The following is a 24,707-nucleotide window of genomic DNA, read 5'->3' as shown; positions in this document are numbered from 1 at the left end:
TCAAAGTATGCCAAAGAACTGATCACCAAGTTCGGCATTCAGCACATGAAATCAATCAAGATTCCAATGAACACCAACTGGAAGGTGGATCCAGGATCGAAAGGAAAATCTGTATCTTCAACCAAATATAGAGAAATCATTGGATCATTACTCTATTTGACTGCTAGCATACCAGATATCGCGTATGCAGTCGGAGTTTGTGCAAGATATCAGTCAGATCCAAAAGAAGCTCATATGGATGCAGCAAAACAGATTCTAAGATATCTCAGAGGCAGGCCTAACTTAGGATTGTGGTATCCAGCTGACGACGACTTCAAGCTTACCGGATACTCAGACTTAGATTTTGCAGGATGCAAAATTGATCGCAAATCAACTTCAGGAACCTGTCAGTTCTTAGGCAACAAGCTTATCTCTTGGTTTTCAAAGAAGCAGACTTCGGTCGCCACATCTACAACTGAAGCTGAATACGTTGCTGTGGGAAGTTGTTGTTCACAATTGCTATGGCTAGTCTAACAACTGAAGGACTACAGGATCGAAGAAAAAGAAGTCCCAATCTATTGCGACAGCTCTAGTGCTATTGCAATCTTGCAGAATCTAGTTCATCACACCAGAGTCAAGCATATCGCAATCCGTCATCACTTCATTCATGATCATGTGGAAAAGAAGAATGTCTCAATTGAATGGATTCCGACCGCAGTTCAGACAACAGACTTGCTGACCAAAGCTCTTCTAGAAGATAGGTTCAATGATCTTTGTGGAAGGATTGGCCTCATCAACCCTGAAGAATGATGCTGATCTTGAAGATTTCAACTGCAGTCACGATGATTGTTGCTCAGTCAACTGGTGCTCCTCAACTGATAACGTGGCAACCAAAGAAGAGGAGTCTTCATCTGAGGGAGAACTTATTCGTATAAGTCAACTAGAAAAGTGGTATCGACTGACTGCAATGATCAGTCGATCAGTAAGTATCTTCGACTTACTTTGTGTATATTAGTTAATTCAGTTATGAGTTCTTAATAGTCTTAAAAAATCTTTCTCTAACTGATTAGTCTCTTCCAAAAACTGATTGTTGGAAAATGAAATATCCGAAATGGACAAATACTTTCAAAATGTGTTTAACATTTTTTTAATTTCTTTTTCAGAATACATACTTTAATGTAAAAGTTAAAGCAAGATTAGAAAATGAATACCAAGACTACTTTTACGTTGGTTGTCCAATATGTTCCATAAAGACAGTTGCCTCATATGGTACAGAGTTCATGTGTTACTCAACACCATGCAAGAATATGAGAATAGCAAATCGGAGGTGCTAATATATCTATTAATATATCTTTTCTTAGTTCATATAGATTTGTACAAGTGTGTATATTAGAACACTTGATTTTACTACAACTTTAGATTTAGTCTTTTGGTCTTTGATGCATCTGGACAAGTGGAAGTCACTTTTCTAGGGAAAGAAGCTCAAAAACTTCTTGGCCTAGATCCTTCTGAGTTTTATAAAAAACAAAATCAGGTGAGTATTCTACTATACAATGGTCGAGTATTATCACATTTACAAAAATGAATAATACCCTTTTAAAAATTGTAGGGACCCATAAGACATTTGGATTTTCTTAGGCAACGCCTATGCAATATTGTCTTACTCTTAAAGATATATAAAAAGTCGAATATTTAAAGATGTTTGTACTTTCACTGCGGATGCTATTGAGATTTTACAAGATGATGGTGCAATACCATCTGAGAAAATTAGCTTTGAACCTGACGAAGTTCATCTAGAGCAAGGTTCGTATAATTTTTTCTTCTATTCTATGTATTATTCAATTAAGATGATAATAATTTAAGTATTTTAATTCTTCAGGGGTGCTAAAAAGTGCGACGAGGCAATTGGTTTTTCATGATTCATTAGGTGAAATATTTCCAACTCATTTTGTGATTGCAACCAATTAATATTTGTTGTAATTAAATATGAACATTTTAGTTAAATTAAGCTAAAATTAATTTTAGTTTTTTGTAATGATGATTACTGCAATTAATATAGATAATGATAAAGACATTCGAGCAAAGATTGATGTCAAAGCTAAAGGCAAGGGGAAAATGTCCGAAGAAAGCCATGTTGAACACATCAAAGGTGAAAATGATTATGATATGCTACTCTTGCATGAAAAGATAATAATTATAATTTTGCAACAACAGATACAATTGGAAGCTCATTTGAAGATAGTCTTTCTTCTGATGATGATAAACCTATATCAGGTGTCACATCCACTGTTATAAATAGATACTTGATATTGCAAATTGATCATTTAATGTAATCATATTGCTTCTCCATCATAGAAATCTTCAGGGGTAAAAAGAAAATTTGCTCTATTGTTCTATCCGAAGATTCAAGAAATGACAGTATGAATTGTGTAGTGGAATCGGCTGAAAGAGGTGTGTCACCAAAATTTAGAAATTTATTTTAAAAGAATCTAGGTTAAACATGTGTATTTTTTTTTACATATATAATAACAAAATTTTATGTGATGAAAAAATGCACGCACACCCAATAAGAAATTTTCGAGGTTTAATTTTCATATTTTATTCATCTAAGAAATCGAGTTCAATACATATTCTATATCAGGTAACATTGGGAAAATCAAAAGAAGATTTGTTAGCAAAAGAAAAAAGTTGTACACTTTGATCTTTGTGAAGATTCAAGTATTCAATTATTATTACAAGATTTAGTAGATTTTGCTAAAGATTTTCATGATATATTTTCCACCAGAAAATGATAATCATGTCTTAGTGAAAATGAGGATTCTTCTTATCACTTTGAATAGATGTTGGTGAAATTTTCAATATTCTTTTCCATGAGTAGTGAATTTTTGACTTTTTTATTGCAATGGAGAAATTGTATAACTAATATAAGAATAATGATTGATCTAACAATATTTATGTTGGTTTTGTAATGTTAGATAATGATGATACAACTGGGAATTTTGATGATGCACATTTGGATATGCCTCTATCAGGTAATAGTTAGACATGATAGATAATATTTTAAATCTTCTAGAATTTATTAATCGAGCAAATGATGAAATATTATTGTGTCATTGTTAGAAATTTTAAAAATACAAAAGAAAGCTAAAAACATTAGCATGAGGTCATAAGGTCAGGTAAACATGAAGATCAAAGATCCTCAAGCATGCACATCTAAACATTCTAATTTTAAATTGATATCGCTTATGTTAATCTATTCATGTTTTGAACTACCATTTGTTACTATTGTGTAATTACCATGAAATCTAAATCAATAGACATGTGTACCGGTTACTTGCTTAGCTCCAACTACTTATAAAACGTATGCAAATATAATTAAGCAACTTTATTTTTAGATGAATTTGTGGAGAAAGCAACTGATAGCAAACTTGTTGAAGATTCTCATATGGAGTCATGTCTACCTTTGACTGGTAAAATATTCAACCAATTAGATAAATTTTCGTTTATAATATTCTTCGTTGTTAACAATGTTAACTAAATTTTCTCATATTTTTCGTTTATAATATTCTAGTATATATATATATATGTCGTTGATCAACATCTTATATACAATTAATCAAGGGCCCTGCATCTTGTACAATTTAAGACGGATTGCATTCTCTTAAATATACAAATAGAAATATTAATTAAGTAAATTGTCAGCATTCAATATCCAGCAGCAAAGAAAAACACACCTGAAAAACTTATATAAACAAAGTCTAACAAAAACATGAAACTAAGCAAAGCCAGAGCAGGTTTATTGATTTAGAACATGGTCACTAAACTTAGAGTTAAACGATATGCTTTTGGAATTCTGAACTGTAATTAAATCAAAGCTTTTGGGGATGCAAAATAGTTATTAGGCTTAGAGATAGATTGCAACACCACCGTGCATTAATTACAATCATCTTTTTGCATGCTTTCATTATATCTTAGTTTATTATTGGGATTGATAATCTTATATATTGAGCAATGGGAAATACAAAGCAGTGCTTCACAGATCAGTGGTAAACAAGCAAATAACAAGAATTTCATGGCCGGTTTTCATGGAGCCACCTCCACATCTTGAAATCGGGCCTCATCCTAAACTTGTAGTTCAGATATACCAGAACAGAATAAACATCAATCAAACAACCAAAACAAAGTAAATCAGCGCATTGGTAAATATCACCATCAAATACCAGCAAATCAGATTCATATTGAAAACAATGAATATAATATGATAGGCGTACCTATGTGCGGAGCAAATTGTGAAATTCCGGTCGACGGCGGTGACCTGCCGGAGATTGGGAGAACTAATATCTGCTCTTGTGGGTGGATTTTGGAGAGGAAGAAGAGGATGCCTTGTGAAGGTAGAATTCTAATGCAATACATATTGGTGATGTGGTAGATTACGTCCATTAGTATTAATTTGTGTTAAATTTAAAAATTATATTTAGTAGTTTTCGTTTCCACTTTTTCACATTTGTTTCGAATCCACTTAAAAGATTAGTTTTTGGTTTATAATATAAAATATGTAGAGGGGTAAAATAGGCAATCCACAAGTTGTCTCATATAATGCTTAGGCTCTTTTTCTATACTAGCAGTAAGAACGTGCGATGCACGTTGAACATGTGTGATTTTTACTATGTAAATAAAATTCATAGATACTTTTATATAGTTTTGAATATTTGTATTAATTCATTTGACTATAATTGTAATTTAAAAAAGGAACCAATGCAACTATTAATGAATAAATTTAAATGTAATAAAGTAATATTCATAATATACCTCTAAATAAAGATGCAAAAAAATCTATGAAAAAATCCTAAATTATCTAAGTACGGAGCAAGACGAATTTTAAATTTTTTCTTGTTTGATTTTGACGATTGAGGATCTTTTGTTCTTATTTTTGGTTTGCAATAGAATGTTGTTCAGCGGCAAATCATCATCACTTGTAATCTCAATGTAGTCATCAAACTTTTTCTTGGTTACCCTTCTTTTTTTCTTTTGCGATTATGTGGGCTGCAATTCCATCGTAGATTTTTCTTTCTAGACGGGATTTTCTTTTTAGATTTCTCGGATGAATGTTTCTTTTCTTCCACTTGAGTCGGCTCTTCTTCAATATCTCCAACATCGATGCTTTCCATTGGTTGCGTTTTTTGGATTGCATTTGCTACGATATTGAGATTTCCTCGTTGATAGAATTTTATAAACTTGAGCATCGTCATGAAGTGCATTTCTGTGTACGCTTGTGTGCTTAATCCTCTATAGTATGTGGAGTCTGTTTCACCCTGTGAAAATATATAATTGTTACGTAATATCAACTTTTGTAATATTAACAATATATTTAAATTATAGTAAGTGTTTAAGTAAGAAATCTTAATTTACCTCTTTGATTGAATAAAGATATTCATCCACAGAGCATCCTACATATACCTCCGCCGCTTGATCGAATAGTGTAACACGTGCATTGCAGTCCCATAGCCACATCCGGAGAAGGTAATGGTTTGCAGCCTTGGAGTGTTGCCGGAATCTTTGAACTTCTGCTGTATTGTCTGGCTTCGACTGGACCTTGATGGTCTGGTTTGGCATTGCTTTGTTTTGGATCGGAGGTTGGATAGCTTTGGTTTCGACAGAGCTAAAGCCTGGATGTTCTGGACTTCAGCAAAACTGAATCGGGAGCTCAGTTCAGTTTCTGCTCTGGTGGAGTCCTCGGCTGCTCTGGTGCGGCTGCTGTGGACGTCGGTTGAGAGGAGTTTTGCTGTTCCCAGCTCTCGGACCAGCCCTTCTCCTGAGGTGCGAAACATTTCGGGCGAGGTTCTTCTTGGTCTTGGGTGCGTCGAGGTTTGGCGATGGTGGTGCTCGTCTGATGCTTTTGTCGGCTGTGATAGCTGCCTAGGATGCGTCTACAGTCAAGGTTTTCGTCGAGCATCTGGTGCATGTGCTGTGGTTTGCTTTTGATCGAACTCTTGGAGGGCATTTAGGCAGTTCAGTTTGGCGTTCGGGCTGCAGTGATTGCGAGTGCCATGGTAGCTTAGGTACGTGGAGTAGCAAGATCCTCTCGGCAGCTTGGTGCCGCGGCGTTCAACAGGCCTGTCTTGACTCCAGCGACGGCGTCCTTCCGGCCGGAAATAGCAGTTGGGTTCGTTTGAGTGTTGATGGGGTAAAACCGGCGACGACGTCTTACCGGCCGAGTCTTTACCTTATTTGTGTGTTTTTTGAGCTTCATAGTTTTGGAAAGCTCACAGCGACGGCGTATAACCGGCCGTGTAGTTTTTCTTTGTTAGTTTGGGTTTTTTGGTTTGTGCTAACGGCGACGGAGTCTAACCGGCCGTTTAGCTTTCTCTGTTTTGGTTTTTTGGCGACGGAGTCTCTTCGGCCATCTACGTTTTTTCCTTATACGTTTTTTTGGGTGAGAGCCGGGATTGTTTGGGGACGATGGTTAGGCCGGAGTTCCGGAAACTTTCCCTTCCGCTCTCTTCTCTCTTTTAGACGGGTACTCTTTTTCCTTTTTACGGTTTTTCCCACTGGGTTTTCCGTAAAAAGGTTTTAATGAGGCCCGGCCCTTAGTCTGCTCCTCTTGTGCTTTCAAGGGTTTTTTCTTTAGGTTTTTTCTTTTTTTTTTTATTAAAATCGCATTTAATTAATAAAATGAAAAAAATTATTATATTTTTGTTATTGTGTCATTAACTAATTTTCAATTGGCAGTAGTTTTAAATTTCATTTTTTTGCATATTGCACTCTTATCAATTTTGGAGAAAGATGTGTTGCAATTTTTACAAGAATCATACAATATTGTTACTTTATTTTCAACTTTGTCAATAATTCCCGTAAAGCAATACGAAACACCCTAATATATGACAAAAAATAATATATTATAGAAATAGTCGGTTAAGTACTTTTGAAATGCATAATTAATTTATTTAAATATCGTATCTATAATAATAAATGTTGATTGTCTCTAAGATCTTTAAGAGTGACTTCATTTGCTTGTTTTATTTTTTGTGTCATTGCTAATTTAGCAATTGCTAATGCATCATCATCAACATCAACATCAGAACACCTGTATATAATATTACTGTGCAATTATTTGTTCAAGGTCAGCTCCCTCATTTTTTTCCATATCTTTCCATAAATATATTTTTACAATTTCAGATCTGCGAGAAATATTGAGTAAATTCAATTATTGGTATTTTTCTAAGGTTATGAACAAATTATAGTATATGAAACATCAAATAAAAATAACATATGCTTATATATATATAGGGGGCCGCTCTAATGAGATCCCCTAATTTTAGTGAGATCTAGGGCACGATCTGGAGCGTTTATTTTATCAATCCTATGGCTGATATTGTATCTGGAGGGTGATTTTTTCTCGCAGGGTTCAAATTCTGGAAAGAGCTGAATATTTTAAATTTTGTTATTCATCAATATATACCGCATTGTTCATCAGTATATACTGCCTTATTCATCAGTATATATGTCTTATTCTTTTCTAATTTTTTAAATTTTGTTTTTCATCAGTATATGTACATCTTATTCGTTAGATATACTCATTTGTATTATATGTCTTATCATTGTCCTCGTATTACACAAAAAATAGGGGATCTCACTGTAGCACACCCCTATATATATATAGGGAGAGGTTCAATAGAGACCATCATCTGCACAAAGAATAGAGACCAAATCCTGTTCATTGATCTTACATGATCGGACGAATCAGATTCATCCATTTACATTCATTTTAGATGTGGCACAAGGTTATAATTGTCATTCCATAATAATCATAACCGCATAATCCCTTAATTAACATCAATCAAATCTTATTTAATTTTAGAAACTTAACATTTCTGATATGCTAGTTACGATAATATACAGCAAGTTTTCATTCAATTATTTATGTTCATATCAACTATTGATTTTTATTATTATTTGGGTTTGAAATCTGGACGTCCTCTCCTCTCCCACTATCGCCTCAGATCTCTCCAGCGACCGTGCCACCCTCCTTGCCCTCCAGTCGACGGTGGGGGGCGCACCCTCTTCTAGAACTGTCACGACCGCACTTGCTAAGGATAGCAAATTCGGGAAAACCGCGACTAAGGGAGGGAATTTAGGAGCGGGATTTAGAAAGGGCATATTCGTTTTCTTGATGACTCGACTTGTATAAAGAAATCAATCGAAATATCTAGATATCAACGAAGGCCACAAGGGGACCGTACATAATATTATCCCAAAACGGGGTACTCAATGGTTTTAATACATTATTAAATAATACATATTGTTTGACAAATGACATAATATCTTAACATAATCAGTGTTCGCAGCGGAATAACAATTTGAGTATATGTATGAAGACATATACTCTACTCTGAGGTAATCATCCTAGATCGACAAAAGCTCCGCTTGCACACTACATCCTCGATCACAGCTCAACCTGCACATTTATAAATACATACAGGGCTAAGTACAAGAGTACTTAGTGGACACTTGCCGAAATTTACATACATGCATAATATTTTATTGTCAAGCCTTTCAACAGTAGTAAGATACGAGGGTTTTCCTTTAAAGACTCGTATTTACCAAACATAATATCATTTCTTTCATCAATAACCCGCGCAGATATTTTATATCATTAATTACCATATCAGTAACTCGTGCCGAGAGGGAGGCCTCCCTCTACGGACACTATGATCGGCCAACCCGCTAGATGACTCACGATCACAAGGTGTACACTAATTCCGAAGGGATTTGCGGTCCCATCCAGAATCCGAATTCGATTAACATCAGATAGGCAATTAATAATAAAACATAAAGCATTTAGGCATTGACAATATCATTTAAATTCATAAGCATAAAGTCTTAACAATTCTAATATATAATTTTAGTTTATACGTAGAAAGCCCACCTGAATAGCAGACTCACGGTTTAGCTCTAACTCTGGTGCTTGACCTTTAATCCGAGAAAATAAAATAAGATTCTAATTCTCGAAAAATCTCAATAAATGAGGATGCGTGAAATGATTATGCATGACTCATATTCCTTTAATTAAATTATGAGATGCTAATCCTATTTAAGGAATTAAAGCTCGTCTTATGAGGTCGGATTATTAATCTTTAATAATCTACTCATCTTAAAATAATCTAATTTACTTACTAATTAATGATTAGTAAGTCTTAAAAATTTATCACTAATTAAAAATAATTAGGATTAATAATGGTGCCTAAATTAATAAATCTCATTGGGCTTAACTAAATAAATTTCATTGAACTTAATCAATTAAATAGTAGGAGTTCAATTAATAAAAATAATAAATTCATTATTAACAATTAATAGAAGCCCAATCAAAATAAATAATAAGAGTCCATTTATAAAAATAATAGAGTCCAAACAATATATATATTAGCCCAATGGAAATAAAATAAGCAAAGCCCAATTGAATTAATCTCCGGCCCAATAAAATAAACTAGGCCCAAACCCGGCCCAACTGAGGAAGGCCCACTCATCTCTTAAGTTTTCACTCTCGGTTCTCTCTACCGACAATTCTCTTTTGCATTTATTATATATTTTCATTTTAGTCTCTTTTATCATAAAAATAATGAATCATGCTGTTTACTGCATAAATCTTATCTTTGTTTCACAAGTAGTTGGTGTGATGCCTTTTTCTTCGTTTTCGATGTGGACAAGTTGAACTAAATCAGATTATGTTTGAATTAATAAGTGCTTTATCTCTCTTTTATCTTATTAAAGAATAACACTCCCCCTCTCTCTTAATTATCGAGACTCCCCATTTTTTTTATAAAGCAGAACCCACTATCTCCTAATATCAATACTGCATCTCTCCTTCTCAATTAAAAAAACGTCGCTGGTATTTCTCTCTCTCTATCAATCAATTTTTTTCTCTCTCTTTTTTTTTTTAAAAGCAAAACATGTTCTCTCTCTCTCTAATTATCAATACTGCATCTCTCTCTAAAATCAAGAAAGGAATGCTGCTCACATCTCTCTCTCTCTCTCTCGATCCAGTCGAGTCCTTCCTCAAAATCAGTCGAGCTCCTTCTCTGCTCCGACCGGCGTCGGCTGTCGCTGTGCCTAGGTCCGGCGTGGCCGCACCTGCCTCTTCCTCCTTACCCTCTCTCTCTCTCTAATCTCTCCTAAATCAAACGCTCCCTTCGGTTCTCTCTCTCTCTCGATCTGTATCCAGCCGAGGAATCCGCCGCCGCTGCAACTGGATTCCGGCGAGCACCGTCGACTGGGAGCCGCTGGAGTGAGCCGCTGGAGTCCGCCGCCGACTGCAACTGGATTCCGGCGAGTTCGCTGCCGTCTGCTGCTGTTTTCTGGTCTGGGTCGCGACCAGCGGCGCTAGGCCTTCGGCCGCGCCATCCCGCTCAGCCGCCTGGAACTACTGCTGCTCGCCCGGAGTCGCGGCTGCTGCTTCTCCTGTTGCAGAGCTCCGCCGACTGCTGCTGTTCGTGGAGCGTCCGGCGACTGTTGCTGTTCGTCGAGGAGTCCGCCGCCACCGTCGCCAACTGGAGCCTTGGCAGCCGCTGCTGTCGTTCTCGGGCTCCGATGAGGCCGTAGGAAGTTACCGTTGTTGCGGCTCGACTGCGCAGGGCCGCGTTCGATGTCTTTCTAATACTAAGTTATTGTTCTATCTCTCTACTATTGTATTTCAATTCGTTTTGTTGCTGATGGAAATTCTCATGACTTGGTTCTAAGTACAAAGGTAGTATAAAGGTATCAATGTATGAATTAAACTATTTCTGTTGAATGCTAATCATGTACGCATATGTGTTTTGCTATGTTTCTCTGTAATAAACTCCATCCTATATTTCTGAATTTCTAAAACATGAAGTGAGGAAAGTGAAATGCATATATGAAGATAGTGAACTGAGATGGCATGAAATACCTTGAATGATGCTTGGTGTTTATGGACTGCTCGTTGGTGTTGAATGAAGCAAGAATTAACTGATACTTGAAAATTTCTTTGGCAGAGAATGATGAAAACGTTTAAGTGTGGAATGGGTATGAGGAGGTTATATGCTTTCAATCTGTGAAGGTGTTCGGTGTGAATATGCACACATTTTTGTCAAAAATGTGCAGAATGGAGTCAGAAAGAATACAGACAGGCGTGGAGAGTTGGAGTCAAAAGATGCACAGTGTAGGCGTGGAGTTGGAGAGCGTGCTGTGCATTTATTTCCTTCACTTATCTTATCTTTCTTATACATATGTAAAAAAAAATTGAGAGTAATTGATTTGATCTGTGCGTATCTATGTTTATTTGTATCCAGACTCTCTTCTCGGTCTCATTCAAAAGTACTTTATGAAACTACTCGATTCCTGCTTCCTTTCTTAGCTAGAATAAATTCAAATTAAATCCGTAGATTTAATTCTTCATAAACCGGAATAAATTCACGACTCAAGAAATAATAATAAAAATAGAAAAATAATTCTATTGTGATTAATAAATAACATGACTTCGCTAAGTCAGTTATGAATCTGAAATGAATAATTATTGGTTTTACTCAATAATTTTCATCGCGTTTTATTTACGCGAAACTACTGACTTGGTAATAAAATAATAATCTTGCTTAATTGAATATAATCCAGTGTCATAAGCTGAATTTAAATCATAATTATTTACTGGGCTTGATTTACTGAAAGATGAAATAATAATTATCGTATTACTGGATTTAAATATAATAAAAGAGCGGGTTGTTACAAGAACACAACTGCCAGCAACTCCTGTGATGGCACGGCTCAGTAGCAACATTGATTTCTCGACTTAGCAACCGGCCGACTTATGGCCTTTGTTTCTCATTCTCCCTACGACGAAAAAGGACCGAGAAACCACCGTCATGTAGCCCGATCTACCTCGCACAAGGACAACCAAGCCGTAGACCTTCACGGCTAAACACCATCGCGAAACGACGATCGGAAAACCCCCGGCGAACAGCTTTTATTCTTGCTCACATAGACGAAAGTGAGTCGAAGCCTTTGTTTCGATGAATTCCTGTTTCTCAAAAATCTTGAAAATTTTGTGGGTTATAGATAGGATTGTGGTGAACATTCATGCAAATTTTCAAGTTATTTGAATTTCATTTACTACCCTTTTAAAATTCAAGACTTCTACTGCCAGTTTCTGTTGGAACTTTCGTATGGCAGACACTTAAGTCATCTCTTTCAGTAACCATCTGTTGAGATTTACTTCTCAACTTTTTATGGTCTGAAGATATGTGTTAGATGTACACATATAAAATTTTAGGTCATTTCGACAACATTTACTATTTTTCAAAAATCCGAACTTCAGGTTGCCTGAAACTGCCAAATCTAGTAAATAGTGGGAAAATGGTCATATCTCTTAAACTACTTGGAGTTTTTCAACATACGTTTTTTTAAATTAAACTAGATTCAAAGAGGTTTCTATTGATATAAAATTCGAGTCCAGGTGAGTTCTGAGTAAAAGCAATAAGAGATGGTATGTTCGTATAAAAACAAATGAACATACTAATGTTCGTAGATATGTTCGTACAAAAATAAATGAACATACTAATGTTCATATAAAAACAAATAAACATACTAATGTTCATTGATATGTTCGTTGAAATAGATCAGGTCCCTGGGAAGAGAGGAAGGCCGTGGTGGCTAAGTTCGAGAGATCTGAATGTGGGTATGTGAGAGGGAGATTGTATGTTCGTATAAAAAACAAATGAACATACTAATGTTCGTCGATATGTTTGTATAAAAATAAATGAACATACTAATGTTCGTATAAAAACAAATGAACATACTAATGTTCATTGATATGTTCGTTGAAATAGAAAATGAATATACAAATGAACATACTAATGAACCTACAATATTGATCCATCCTATCAGATTGAATCCCACCAGAATAGAAGATGAGTAATTCACGTGATTTGCTTAACATACCAAATTCGTTGAAATGGAGTATTACTTATTTGTCCTTCAGCAGCCAAATATAAGCAATTTAACAATATTTAATTACACGAAAATTAATATCATTGACCCTTGATTCAGATTGATCCAATGATCATGATATGATCTTTATTCTCCATCTAAGTAAGTGGTTGCCATGGAATCACACCTTATATATATATATATATATATATATATATATATATATATATATATATATATAGGGTGTGGTTCTAGAGAGAACTACATTATTTGTGAGAACGGGAGAACCATCAAATCTAATGCATTCACTGTAAAAATTAATGCATCCGCTGTTAAAATTAATGCACTCAAAAAAATAAAAAAAAATGCTCCCTTCAGGATTCGAACCCAAGATCTGCATTCATCCAACAAGATGATGCATCCACCGTAGATCTTGATGATCGAATGACTGAAAATGGTTCTCCGGTCTTCTTTTATTTATGGTTCTTTCCTGAACCTCTCCCTATATATATATATATATATATATATATATATATATATATATATATATATGCATAGGAAATTGAAAGATGGATGCGAATAATAAATAAAGAGCTTATTTTTTTGTTCATGAGAGTTATGTTTCTCACAGCTTTGATCACTCCTTTGATAGGAATCTGTTGACTTTTTTGTACTTGTACTAAAATTTCAGAAATATTTGTGATAATTTTTTTGTTTTTATTCATATAATTATATATTTAGAGTTTAATGTATGTTTTATTTGAAGGAATATTTTAAACTAATTTTACTTACCAAACTCTTCTTCCTTGTCAAGCTTTTGTTCCACATCGTTGAACTCCACAAAATTATATGGTATTTTATACTCGATCTCGTCGAATGCTTCCTTTATATCAGAGTACCTATTGAGTATGGTCTCTTTTTTCTCTATGGATGCTTGGCATTTTGTTGAATTCAAACTTTTTTCCAAATTTGTTTATTTCATTTTTTAATATGGCTATTCCAATTCGGACACCCTGCAACTTGTGTGATAAATATGTAAATTTTTAAAATTAACATATATGTATTTAATATGTTATATGTATAAATAATATGTACTCCCTCCGTCCCAGCTTTTTGTATCCACTTTTAGTTGTATTTACAACTAAAATTAAAACCAAGTTCATAAGTTTTACATGTCCAAAAATTTTCCTCTTGAATAATTGATCTTTCAAGTCTCGCAATTTTGCTTGAAATACTCGTGTAGTTAAGTCTGGACGATCTTGAGCTGCTTGACCATCATATAATGCTTCTTAGATTTCTTTCCACTCTGGATTGCAAGTCATTGTAATGAATAGATCTGGCTTCCCAAATTTTTGTACTTATGCCAATGCATCAAGATATCTACGACGCATATCTCTTGGTCCTCCTATAAATGTTGCTGGTAGAACAATTCTTTTTTCAACTTCATTCCCTCTTAATTCTCCATTAAAGATACTATCCACAATTCCTTGATACAATTCTCCTCTCATACGATTGGTTTTGACGAAAAAAATCCTGTCTTGTTATCTCCAATTTTATATATATATCCACTATATATTGCTCTAATAATCTTCCAGCTATTAAAAGTATGGATTGTCTTGGATTTCTAATCTGTATCTTATAACAAATATATTCTCTGCACGATACATTCTTAACGTTTTCTCTTCTAATACCTATAAATATAGAAAAATACAACATAAAAATAATAAAAGTTATATTATAGTGATTAGTGAAATAAAATAAAGTATAACAATATGCAAAATAATTAATTGTGTTAGCAATTCCTTAATTATATAAAAGAATCTCAAACCAATTAACACCCAAAAGATTTTCCATTCAAACTGCGTTTATAAATTTAATTAATTAAATGTACTCATTATCACCTAAACACTCTAAATACAAATCAACACTTTATGGATTTAGGTCATCCATGTACCAATAGTTAGTGGTAAGAGCAGGAAGACTTCAAAGTATATTTTTATATTTTACACACGCTTAAATCCAAAAGTTTAATACTATAATTTATCAAATTATTAAAATCAATTTATAAACATTATAACAATATAAAAAGTTAAAAGACACACCTTCTTCTTCGTTAGAGATAATATCGTCTGCAGTTTTATGGTTCTGCTAATAAAGTAGAAGTAGAAACAGAATTTGTGCTACGAACTGAAGACGTTGGATCAATCTTTTTAATGTTTTGATGCCAACCTGTTTCGCCCATTGGAAAAATAACATCCATAATAATGTTTTATTCTATGTCTATCACCAGAATGAGAATTATATACCCATTGATCTAAGTTGATATCTTTGGAAATATGAAGCTGGACATTGTCCATTGAAAGATAATCTTTCGATCTTCGAAAGAATTTTGCATACGGGTTGATCTCTAAAATTCCCATGAGCATCTTTACAATTGCTTCTGACAAAATTTGATTTTGCATTATGTTAAGTCTGTTCTCAACCTCACTTTGTATGTCATAAATGTATAGTTAAAAAAAACGCAGGAGATGTATATTGTGGGATCAATCCAGGAAGATCATGATAAACCATTCTTTTTGCTCGAAAAGAATAAACTCCCCGTCTTGCAGATGCAAGTTCTTTATCCAATTTTACTCCGAACGAAGTAAATGAGAATATAAGCCTGAATATTCCTTCTGAAACTAATAGCTTCTTGTGATTGAGTTGTAAACAATTCATCCAACTCGGGAGGAACTTCAGAAAATGCAAGTTTAATTTTTCCATTATCACAACAAAAAGTAGGTGGTTCATATTCAAATCTTCTAGCACCACACAATGAATGCAATCAGACACCTTTTTCAATTCATGTAGCAATGAACCTAAATTGATAAATAATACAAATAAATAAAAAATAATAGTTTATCATAACGTATTAAACATATTTTTATCTTAAAAGAATGTAATACTTACAATTCAAATCACTTGCATTTCGTTTACGTTTCTTTTGCTTTTGTAGATTTCTTCTTTGTCTATATACCTCATTAGCTGCAATATATAAATATAAATATATTAATTAAAATTTGATTTGTGCTCATGTTGTGTGATATGTGGTGATTATAATATAGACAATTAATATATATACATGAAGATGAGCTTGTTTTGCACAATGTAACTTTCATGCTCAAAATTAGTACATAAATTTCAAAATCCTGCATGCAAATAAATATTTATTTTGTAACGCGACGACAATAAATAATTAAATGTCACATCCATCATGAAATGTACTAACCAATTCTTTGAGCTCTAAGCTGCTCATAAAAGGTCCAGTGTTCCAAATTCTACAAACATGTCTATGTTCGGAGCAGAATATATGATTCTCGTGAGAAAAAAAAAAAAAAAAGGATCTCCTTGGACACCATTTTCTTATTTCAAAATTCTCCTTGTCAAAACTCAATTGAACTTATTTCTTTATGGATTAACAAATACACGATCAAAATTCATTTCACATGAACACAATTTTCCATGCCTAACATATTCATCCCACAAATATATTCAGATTAGCAAGAAAAAAAGTATTTTTTTTAATCTTTCGCACTGTAACTACTCCAATCTATAAAGTTGCCGCATAATCCAGCCATCTTAACAGCAAAAAATATCAAGATACCAAACAGAAGAATTCAAGGATCGTATATATACCTGTATAGATAAGATGAATCAGAGATCAGAGTTTATCACCAAGATCAATCATTGCACTGATACATATCCACTTTGAACTTGGATGAAAATTATAACATTTTTCAGAAAAAAAGGTTAAGATTTCCAAATTAATAGGACCACAAAACTTTCATATGTGTCTTTCAGTAGTTGACATTAGAAGCAAAGGATTCATGTCGCATCCACCTAAGGGACTGAGTCTGTGTGGGTTGTCTTGTAACCAAGATAAATAGTGCCACTGTACTTCATAATCACATATCTTTCCATATTATTAGTATTATTTATTCCTTTTCTCAAAATACGCAAACGACGAATAAATAGATACACTTTACTATAAGAAAACACTGTTACGTCCACCGTGGGAGGAAGTTCCAATTTATTAAGCTCCATAGTGGCGCACAAAATTTGAGATAGCAAGCTTATTAACAGACGAAGCGAGAATCAAAACTAACTGGCCTTCGAAGAGGGGAGGCGGCGACCGGAAAAAAGACTAAGAGCAGCGGTGAAGCGCGGCGGACCGGAGGCTCACAGAGGCGGCGAGGTTGTATGCGATGGTGCGGAAGGATGGGTTTGAGGTTAGTTGTGAGGAGATAATTGATTGAGTTGGAGAAGAATTAGAACTTTAATTAATTTTTTTTTATATTTAGAGTTTAGTTTAGTTAGTACATAAGATAAAGATTTTGATATATATAAATATATACAGAATTAGAGTGAACTTCTTCCATAGATAATTATATTATATCCCTTAATTAAGATAATTATATTATATCCCTTAATTCACTCAATGTCATTCTCTTTAAAAAAGAAAAAAAAGAAAGAAGTCAATCAATTGAAAAATCGTGAGGGTGTGATAAGATAATTATGTTATATCCCTTAATTCACTCAATGTCATTCTCTTTAAAAAGGAAAAAAAGAAAGAACTCAAAATTAATTGAAAAATCGTTTGGGTGATAATTATTAATCTATACTAACAAATTTATATTTTGGGGGTAAAATAGGCAATCCACAAGTTGTCCCTTAAATTGTTATTCGCTCTTTTTCTATTAGTATATATATATAGATGTAGAGGGGTAAAATAGGCAATCCACAAGTTGTCCCATATAATGCTTAGGCTCTTTTTCTATTAGTATATATAGTATATATATATAGATATAGATTATGTCCGAAACAATGAAATAACATTATTATCGTAAATTGAATTCACCTTCTTTGAAGTCATTGCTAGTTGCTTGGTCAACTCTCCTATTGGTTAAAATTTGGAACTCAATCCAATCCACTCCACTCCAAATTTGTCTTGCAATTATCATTACTCATCCAAAACCCAACAGTTGATATTTTTGTTCCAAACTATTTCAGATCTTCTATCTTTACTCATCAAAAAGCGAATAGTTCATATTTTTCTTCCAAATTGATTCAGATCTTTCATCCGTTTTTTTTTTTTTGGAGAAACTTGATACTGATTAGTGCAAGAGATGGCTTATGCAGTTCTCCTTTCACTAACCCAAACAATAGACCAAATCCTGAATGATGACGGCCACCCCATTTCCGTTAACGGAATGCAACAGATCGAATCTCTGCGGGAACAAGCAGTTCGCCTCCAAGGATTCCTCGAGAAGTTTCCAAAGGAAGCCATCAACATGTCAAGGACGCCGCAAATCACACTGAAGATGTAATGGAGCATTTCATGTACGAGGACACGCGGTCCCGTTATCGAGCAGCTGGAGAAGCAACAGAAATTGATGAGTACGATTTTCGCGAGGTGAAAATAGCGATGGAGGAAATGAACTCCATTGCTGAAGAAAGGGTGCAGCTCAGTAATCGCGCACCAATGAGATTGCGTTCTGCTCCTAGCTCATCACCCACGCCCACCCCCGCACCCGCTGCCGCGAGTTTCACCGTTGGTCTTGAAAAGGATTTGGAGAAAATACGAGTTCTGGTTTGTGGAGAATGGCCCGAACGCCAGATCATCCCAATCACGGGGATGGGCGGTATTGGGAAAACCACACTCGCCACCAAGATCTTTGATGATCCTTTAGTTGTGGAGATGTTTCCGATTCGTGCTTGGATCACTGTGTCACAAGATTATAATCCGGAAAATATCTTTGAAAATCTCCTATATTCCTTGGGAAAAGTTGTCCAAGAAGCGATTGCCGAAAGCAGCATCTCAACGGTACAAAAACTCTACCAAATCTTGACGGTGAAGAAGTACCTTGTTGTAGTGGAAGATCTGTGGAGTGGGAAGGCTTGGGACGACATAAAGATGGCATTTGGCGACCCCCGTAGTCGTAACGGAAGTCGGATTCTGATCACCACAAGGATCACGAGTGTGGCTTCTCATGTCAGCCCTTCGAGCCCTCTTCACCAGATGCGTTTCCTGAAACCAGATGAGAGCTGGAATCTGCTCAAGCACAAGGTGTTTCCATCCAAACAATTTGTGAGGTTGGCCCATTTCTCATTCCCTTCTCCCTTTCTTTTTCTTTTTGGGTCTGGGCCAACTTCAGGGCCCAGAACCGAGCCCACCCCCAAACCCTAGCCCACTCCTCACTCAGATATACCCCACCCCAGGTTCTCTCTCTCTCACTTTCACTCAGCGCCGCTCTCTCTCTCAAACCCTAATCCCTCTCTCTCCCTGACTCTCCATCTCCTCCGCTGCTCCACCGCCCATCCCCTCGGTTCCTCCATCACCATTACTGCTCCCTACTCCTTACTGCTGTCCAGCTCCTCCCTCTTCCCCTTATATCTATGATACTCTCTCATACGCTGGGGATAACGTATTATCAAGAAGTGAAGGGCTCTGCTATTCCTTTCAAGTGTGATTGTTCATTGGATAATACGGGATTCCCTGCGTGGGTGGTGGTATCACCGGGCTTTCCAGACCATCGGAGCCCTGTTTGGTGGTTACCTGAGAAGATCTGAGCTGCCGGAGTTCTGACCTTGGCTCCTTGGTGGCTCTGTTGAGATCTGAGAAGCTGCTCCATCGTCCATACCTTGCCTTTGATCATTCAGCTGCCGGAAGGGTTGCTGAGTTTAAGGGGGAAAATCTGAGCCCCTGTGTCCCAAGGACACCTTTTCCCTCGGCTGAAACCCTAACTTCTTTTTCTTATTCTTTTAGTCCCTTGTTTCTTTTTACTCCTTTAGTTCTCTTTTGTGCAGATTGCAGAAGAAGGAAGGAGGAGTTGAAGGACTGAAGAACAGAAGAAGAAGAAGAGGTAAAAAGCTCTCAAGAAGAAGAAGACGAAGAGTCAAGTGCCTGAGCACGAAGTGAGACGGACCGGAGGTTCGGGAAACAAGAGGAGTAACCCCGGCAAGGCGAAGATACCCTACACAATTTCCATCAAAGTTGCAGAAGATCGGGCAGGATATCGCAAGAAGCTGTAAAGGGCTGCCCCTTGCAATTGTGCTAGTCGCGGCTGTCTTGTCCGACGTTGGGGAGAGTCCAGACTCGTGGGAGGAAGTTGCAGAAGACGTGTATTCAGCTATTGATAAGAATGGGGAGTTCGACAGGATCATGTCTTTGAGTTATACCCACTTGCCTCTGTATCTCAGGCCCTGTTTCTTATACATTGGTAGCTTTCCCAAAGATTATGAGATCCGAGTTTCCAAGCTTATCAAGTTATGGATGGCTGAAGGGTTCGTTGAAAACGGAGATGAAGCTGAAGCATATTTGAGCGATCTGATGAAGACAAGTCTGGTTTTTACGACGGCCACCAAGTCCAACGGCAAAGTTAAAAGCTGCAATGTTCATGATATGATACGTGACTTGTGCAGAAGAAAGGCTGTGGATGAGAACTATGAGCGTCGTCTGAGTATCGCTCATCCTGATCTGACCCGCCTTGCAAGAACATATGCCTCGACCCTGCGTTCTGTTATAAGCTTCCGGCCTACTGAGAGCTCATTAGGCCGTCTGCGCAAGTTCAAGCTGTTGAGGGTGCTGGATGTGGTGGATACCGATGCCTACACGCTCCCTGCTCCGGTGTTCGAGCTCTTTCACCTGAGGTACCTTGCTTTCGGCTGTGGTATGGAGATTCCTACAACCATCGCCAGGCTTCAGAATCTCCGCGCTTTGATCATTCGTCCCAGCAAGAGGTTGAGGCATTACTCTGTGGACGAGGTTTATCTACCGTTAGAGGTTTGGATGATGCCACTTTTGACGCATCTTGTCTCCTTTTATGATCTTCTACCAAATCCAGAAAGAGCAGCTTCTGCTCTAGACAACCTGCTCACACTGTCTGTGGTGAAGAAGCTGATATGTACGGAAGAGATGATGAAAATGATTTCCAATGTGAAGAAACTGGCAATCACTTATTTCGGAGACAGATACAAAGAAGACTATCAGCTCCAGAATCTTGTTCTTCTGCATCAACTTGAGAAGCTGACATTAGTTGTGAAAAAAGGTTATCTTCTTGAGATGAAAGCTAAGCCTGTTTTCCCAAAGACGTTGAGAAAGTTAACTTTGAGTGGTTGGCGATTTCCATGGGAAGATATGGAAGCTGTTGCCTCTCTGCCCCATCTTCAAGTGCTCAAACTCAGAGATCATGCCTGCGAAGGCGACACGTGGGAGACTAACGAAGAACAGTTTCAGAAACTCGAGTATTTGCTAATTGATGAATCTGATTTGGAGAATTGGGATACTGGAAAACTCCACTTTCGAATATTGAAGCGGCTAGTGCTTCATGGCTGTGGTAAGCTGCGTGAGATTCCAGATGACATTGGAAACATATCAACACTTGAACTGATTGAGGTCGATCGTGTAAACACATCCCTTGTCGAGTGTGTCCAACACATCCAAGAGGATCAGATACACAACTATGACAATAAACTCCTTCAAGTTCGAACATTATAAGGTTTGACGATTATCGTTATCGACTTCAATTCATTAGTTGATAATTAGTCAATTCATTATAAGCTAGCTTTGTTGAGCTAGAGAGAAAATTTGAAGGAAACAACAGATCGCACATTATTGTTGCCAAGAAACTTTCATAGAGTCAGTCTGTTTTACGAGAGTCGTGAAAATTGTTTTTTGCCTTTCGTTATTTCATTTTGTCAGACGAGTTTCTGTAATTATTTTCGCAAATTATACAGTTTTTGTAATATATAACTCGTGAAGGATTTTTAATTTGTGTTTGTGTTTTACTCCACTGCACATACTTTTTTCACAACTATATGAAATATCATGACAATTTGCACAACCTATATGATAACATAAAACTTGAGATGTAAAAAGAAAAAAAAAGTAAATTCACCACTAAGTACAACAGAGGTACGTACATAATGCCAAATAAACAAATGATCATTCAACACAATCACACAATGTTTAGCAAGTTCAACATAACAAACATAATCAAATGGAGTGTTTATTCGAATCTCAGCGAACATGCTAGATTATTTGAGAAGGGAAACAGTTCGACATAACAGAGGTGAGCATAATGGGAAGAAGAGCAAATTGAAGCAAGCCACACTGCACCGTAGTTCTGATATAACTCAATAATTTTTGGAGCTGACAAAAAAATTCAAATATTTAGCAACACAACATAAACATAAGGGCTAGTAATATAATCAAAACTTTTTATTTGGTTTACTTGATGTTTACAACAGGAACCTTATCAAAGTTAAATATATATTGCGACTTGAACTCAATGATTCTAGCCAAAATATGCATCGAACATAGAATAATTAAATTCATGCTGATAGAAAGCTGCGTTGGAAAATGAATAAAAAAACATTAATTATTCTTGATTTCTTAATATCGAAGGAAGAAAATGTAGACGATGATCTCAAAGTAGCTATAGAGCATATATATAGCTTGTCAAATTGAAGAGATCTCTACCTGATAAAAAGCATAAAATGTGAAAATGCTGCAAAAGACAATTAGACACATTTAAGAGATCAAAATCCGAAACACGTTGCCAGAGATTGTATGCAATCACAACTATTATAATTAGCAACTTGGTGAACGTCGTATCCACCAAATAATTCCTGCAATACTATCAAGAATTAAGTGAGTATAATGATAAGCAGGGTCGAACCACAGAGAGCAGGTAAAATCATCCAATTCCCTAAAATCTATAATTTTGGTGATGCCACCACGCCTTAATTTGGGAGAAAATATTAATTAAACTAAGAAGACAAAATTAAATCAAATAAAATACTCTAGAAATAAATCAATAAAGAAGTAACTCGGCTCAAATAAATCCACACTAATTCAAAGCTCTGATCATCAACGCATAGATTAATTAATTCCTATCAACCAACCAGTTATAGGATATCGTGATACGCACTGACATACCCCAATTCCTACTTACTATGTCGATAAACAGCTGGAGACGCCAGACCTGCTTATTTCCCTTATTAAAATATAACCTAGCTGGATACGCCAGACCTAGATTTAATTTTCTAATAGCATTAAGAGGAAGGAACTCAATTTAGACCAATTATCCTAGATACGCTAGTAATAATTAATCCACCAATTTATTCCTACTACGAACACGGTAGCTTTATCACTAATCAGCCCCATTCCAACAATTACAGATTGGAGGTGCTAATTGACTGTAATCCAATTAAACCTAAGTTGGCCAGACTTAAATCAAATCAGAATTATCTTTAAACCCTAGGAATTAATCGAAATCAATAGGAACCAATTTTATGCTCAATTAGGTCTCACAGATTAATAAATTAGTGCTTCTTTATTCTCGCCGAATCAAGAAAATTAGCTACTCATAATATTCAAATAAAACATAATAAATAAATAAGAAATCATAAGAAATTACTTGATACTGGTTACCGAATTGTTCTTCAAACTCGTGCACAAAAGAAATAAAAACTATAACTAAAAAAAATAATCTACTCCTGCCGTCGGATGATGTGTTGATTCTCGTCCAAAATCCCTCTTTCCAATGAGAACTCCTAATCAAAAGCAAAACTACACGTCACTATGTATTAATGGGCCAAGAAACTAATTCAAGTCCTAGCCCACTAATTAATGACTAAATTCCTAAAGGAAAATAAGAGGGAAATTATACAAAATCCATTAAATCTTTAATTTCTTGCATCTTTCGTATTCTTTACTAATATGCATTCAAATCTTTTCATTTTCTTCTTTCTTCTTCTCGACTACATCAACATCAATCTCTTCAATTTCTGCACCAAAATACCAACAAACTTAGGTAATACTATCAAATAAAATCCATGGCAAACAACACGAAAATAAATAACTAAAACACACCCATCAAATCCCCTCACACTTGAATCATACTTGCCCTCAAGTATGAAGTGAAGAAAAGACTCAAAAGTGGAAATAGCTATCTAGATAAGACCTCCCCTCTCGACACGACACTAAAGACTCCAAAAGAAAAAGGAAGAAACAAACTAACAAGCATACGGAAAATAAACAAAACAAAGACACTAAACAAGACACTAACAAACTCAACAAACTAACCAAGCAATCATCGAAATAATAGAAGCACAACATACTGCCAAATCAAATCGTGCAACTCACAATCAACTCTCAACTCTCAAATCAAGAAGATGGAATGTCAAAAATGTGTCTTCATTATCAATTCGGTCCAAATTAGGCAACAACGAGTACATCTCACGTCTTCACTCATTCTCTCAAAATTGATTTTGGAAATTCACACATAAGAAGAAAAATCCACTTAGTCGTGATATGTCATGGTCACATATATAGTAACTCAAAAAGGTCTTTTCTCATTGGTTGTAATGGGGCTAAGGACCATTCATAATGTTGGCAAGATCCTAGGGGTCCTAAGCTTAAACATTGAAACTCAAAGTGTGCGCATCTAATCCAAACTATCATCCACAATTTCAAGTTCATAGAGAAAGAAAGAAAGCAACTAAACTTGGGGAAAAACTCCAACAATAACAATGATACTACATGCTCAACTCAAACTGGTGCAACAATCTTTTTTTTTCTTTTCTTTTCTTTTCTTTTTTTTTCGATTTTTTTTTCTTTTTTTTTTCTGCAACACCTTTCCTTTTTAATACCCTCAATCAACATGCAATCATCATCTACAAAAGATCCCCACAAATCGTCTCCCAAAACTGCTCCCATCCCAAAAACTTACCTGATCAATGCCACTGTT

General features: G+C 35.7%; 1 protein-coding gene and 1 long non-coding RNA gene across 2 annotated transcripts; one reads left to right on the top strand and one right to left on the bottom strand.

The window, feature by feature from the left end:
* Positions 1-15,088: 15,088 nt before the first annotated feature.
* Positions 15,089-17,450, bottom strand: LOC131017997 (uncharacterized). The gene is made up of 3 exons (XR_009099964.1): positions 16,184-17,450; positions 15,865-15,939; positions 15,089-15,144 (listed from the first exon to the last, which is right to left on the bottom strand). It is a non-coding gene; the product is annotated as an uncharacterized LOC131017997 (long non-coding RNA).
* An 830-nt stretch (positions 17,451-18,280) lies between these two features.
* Positions 18,281-21,451, top strand: LOC131018496 (putative late blight resistance protein homolog R1B-14). The gene is made up of 3 exons (XM_057947213.1): positions 18,281-19,047; positions 19,762-19,817; positions 20,013-21,451. The coding sequence occupies exons 1-3, from the start codon at positions 18,281-18,283 to the stop codon at positions 21,449-21,451; spliced, it is 2,262 nt and encodes a 753-aa protein (XP_057803196.1).
* The last annotated feature ends 3,256 nt before the right edge of the window (positions 21,452-24,707 follow it).

The sequence above is a fragment of the Salvia miltiorrhiza genome, chromosome 3 (genome assembly GCF_028751815.1).
Source record: "Salvia miltiorrhiza cultivar Shanhuang (shh) chromosome 3, IMPLAD_Smil_shh, whole genome shotgun sequence".
Classification (NCBI taxonomy): domain Eukaryota; kingdom Viridiplantae; phylum Streptophyta; class Magnoliopsida; order Lamiales; family Lamiaceae; genus Salvia; species Salvia miltiorrhiza.
The sequence above is the reverse complement of the archived record's forward strand: the minus strand, read 5'-3'. Positions and strand labels throughout refer to the sequence as shown.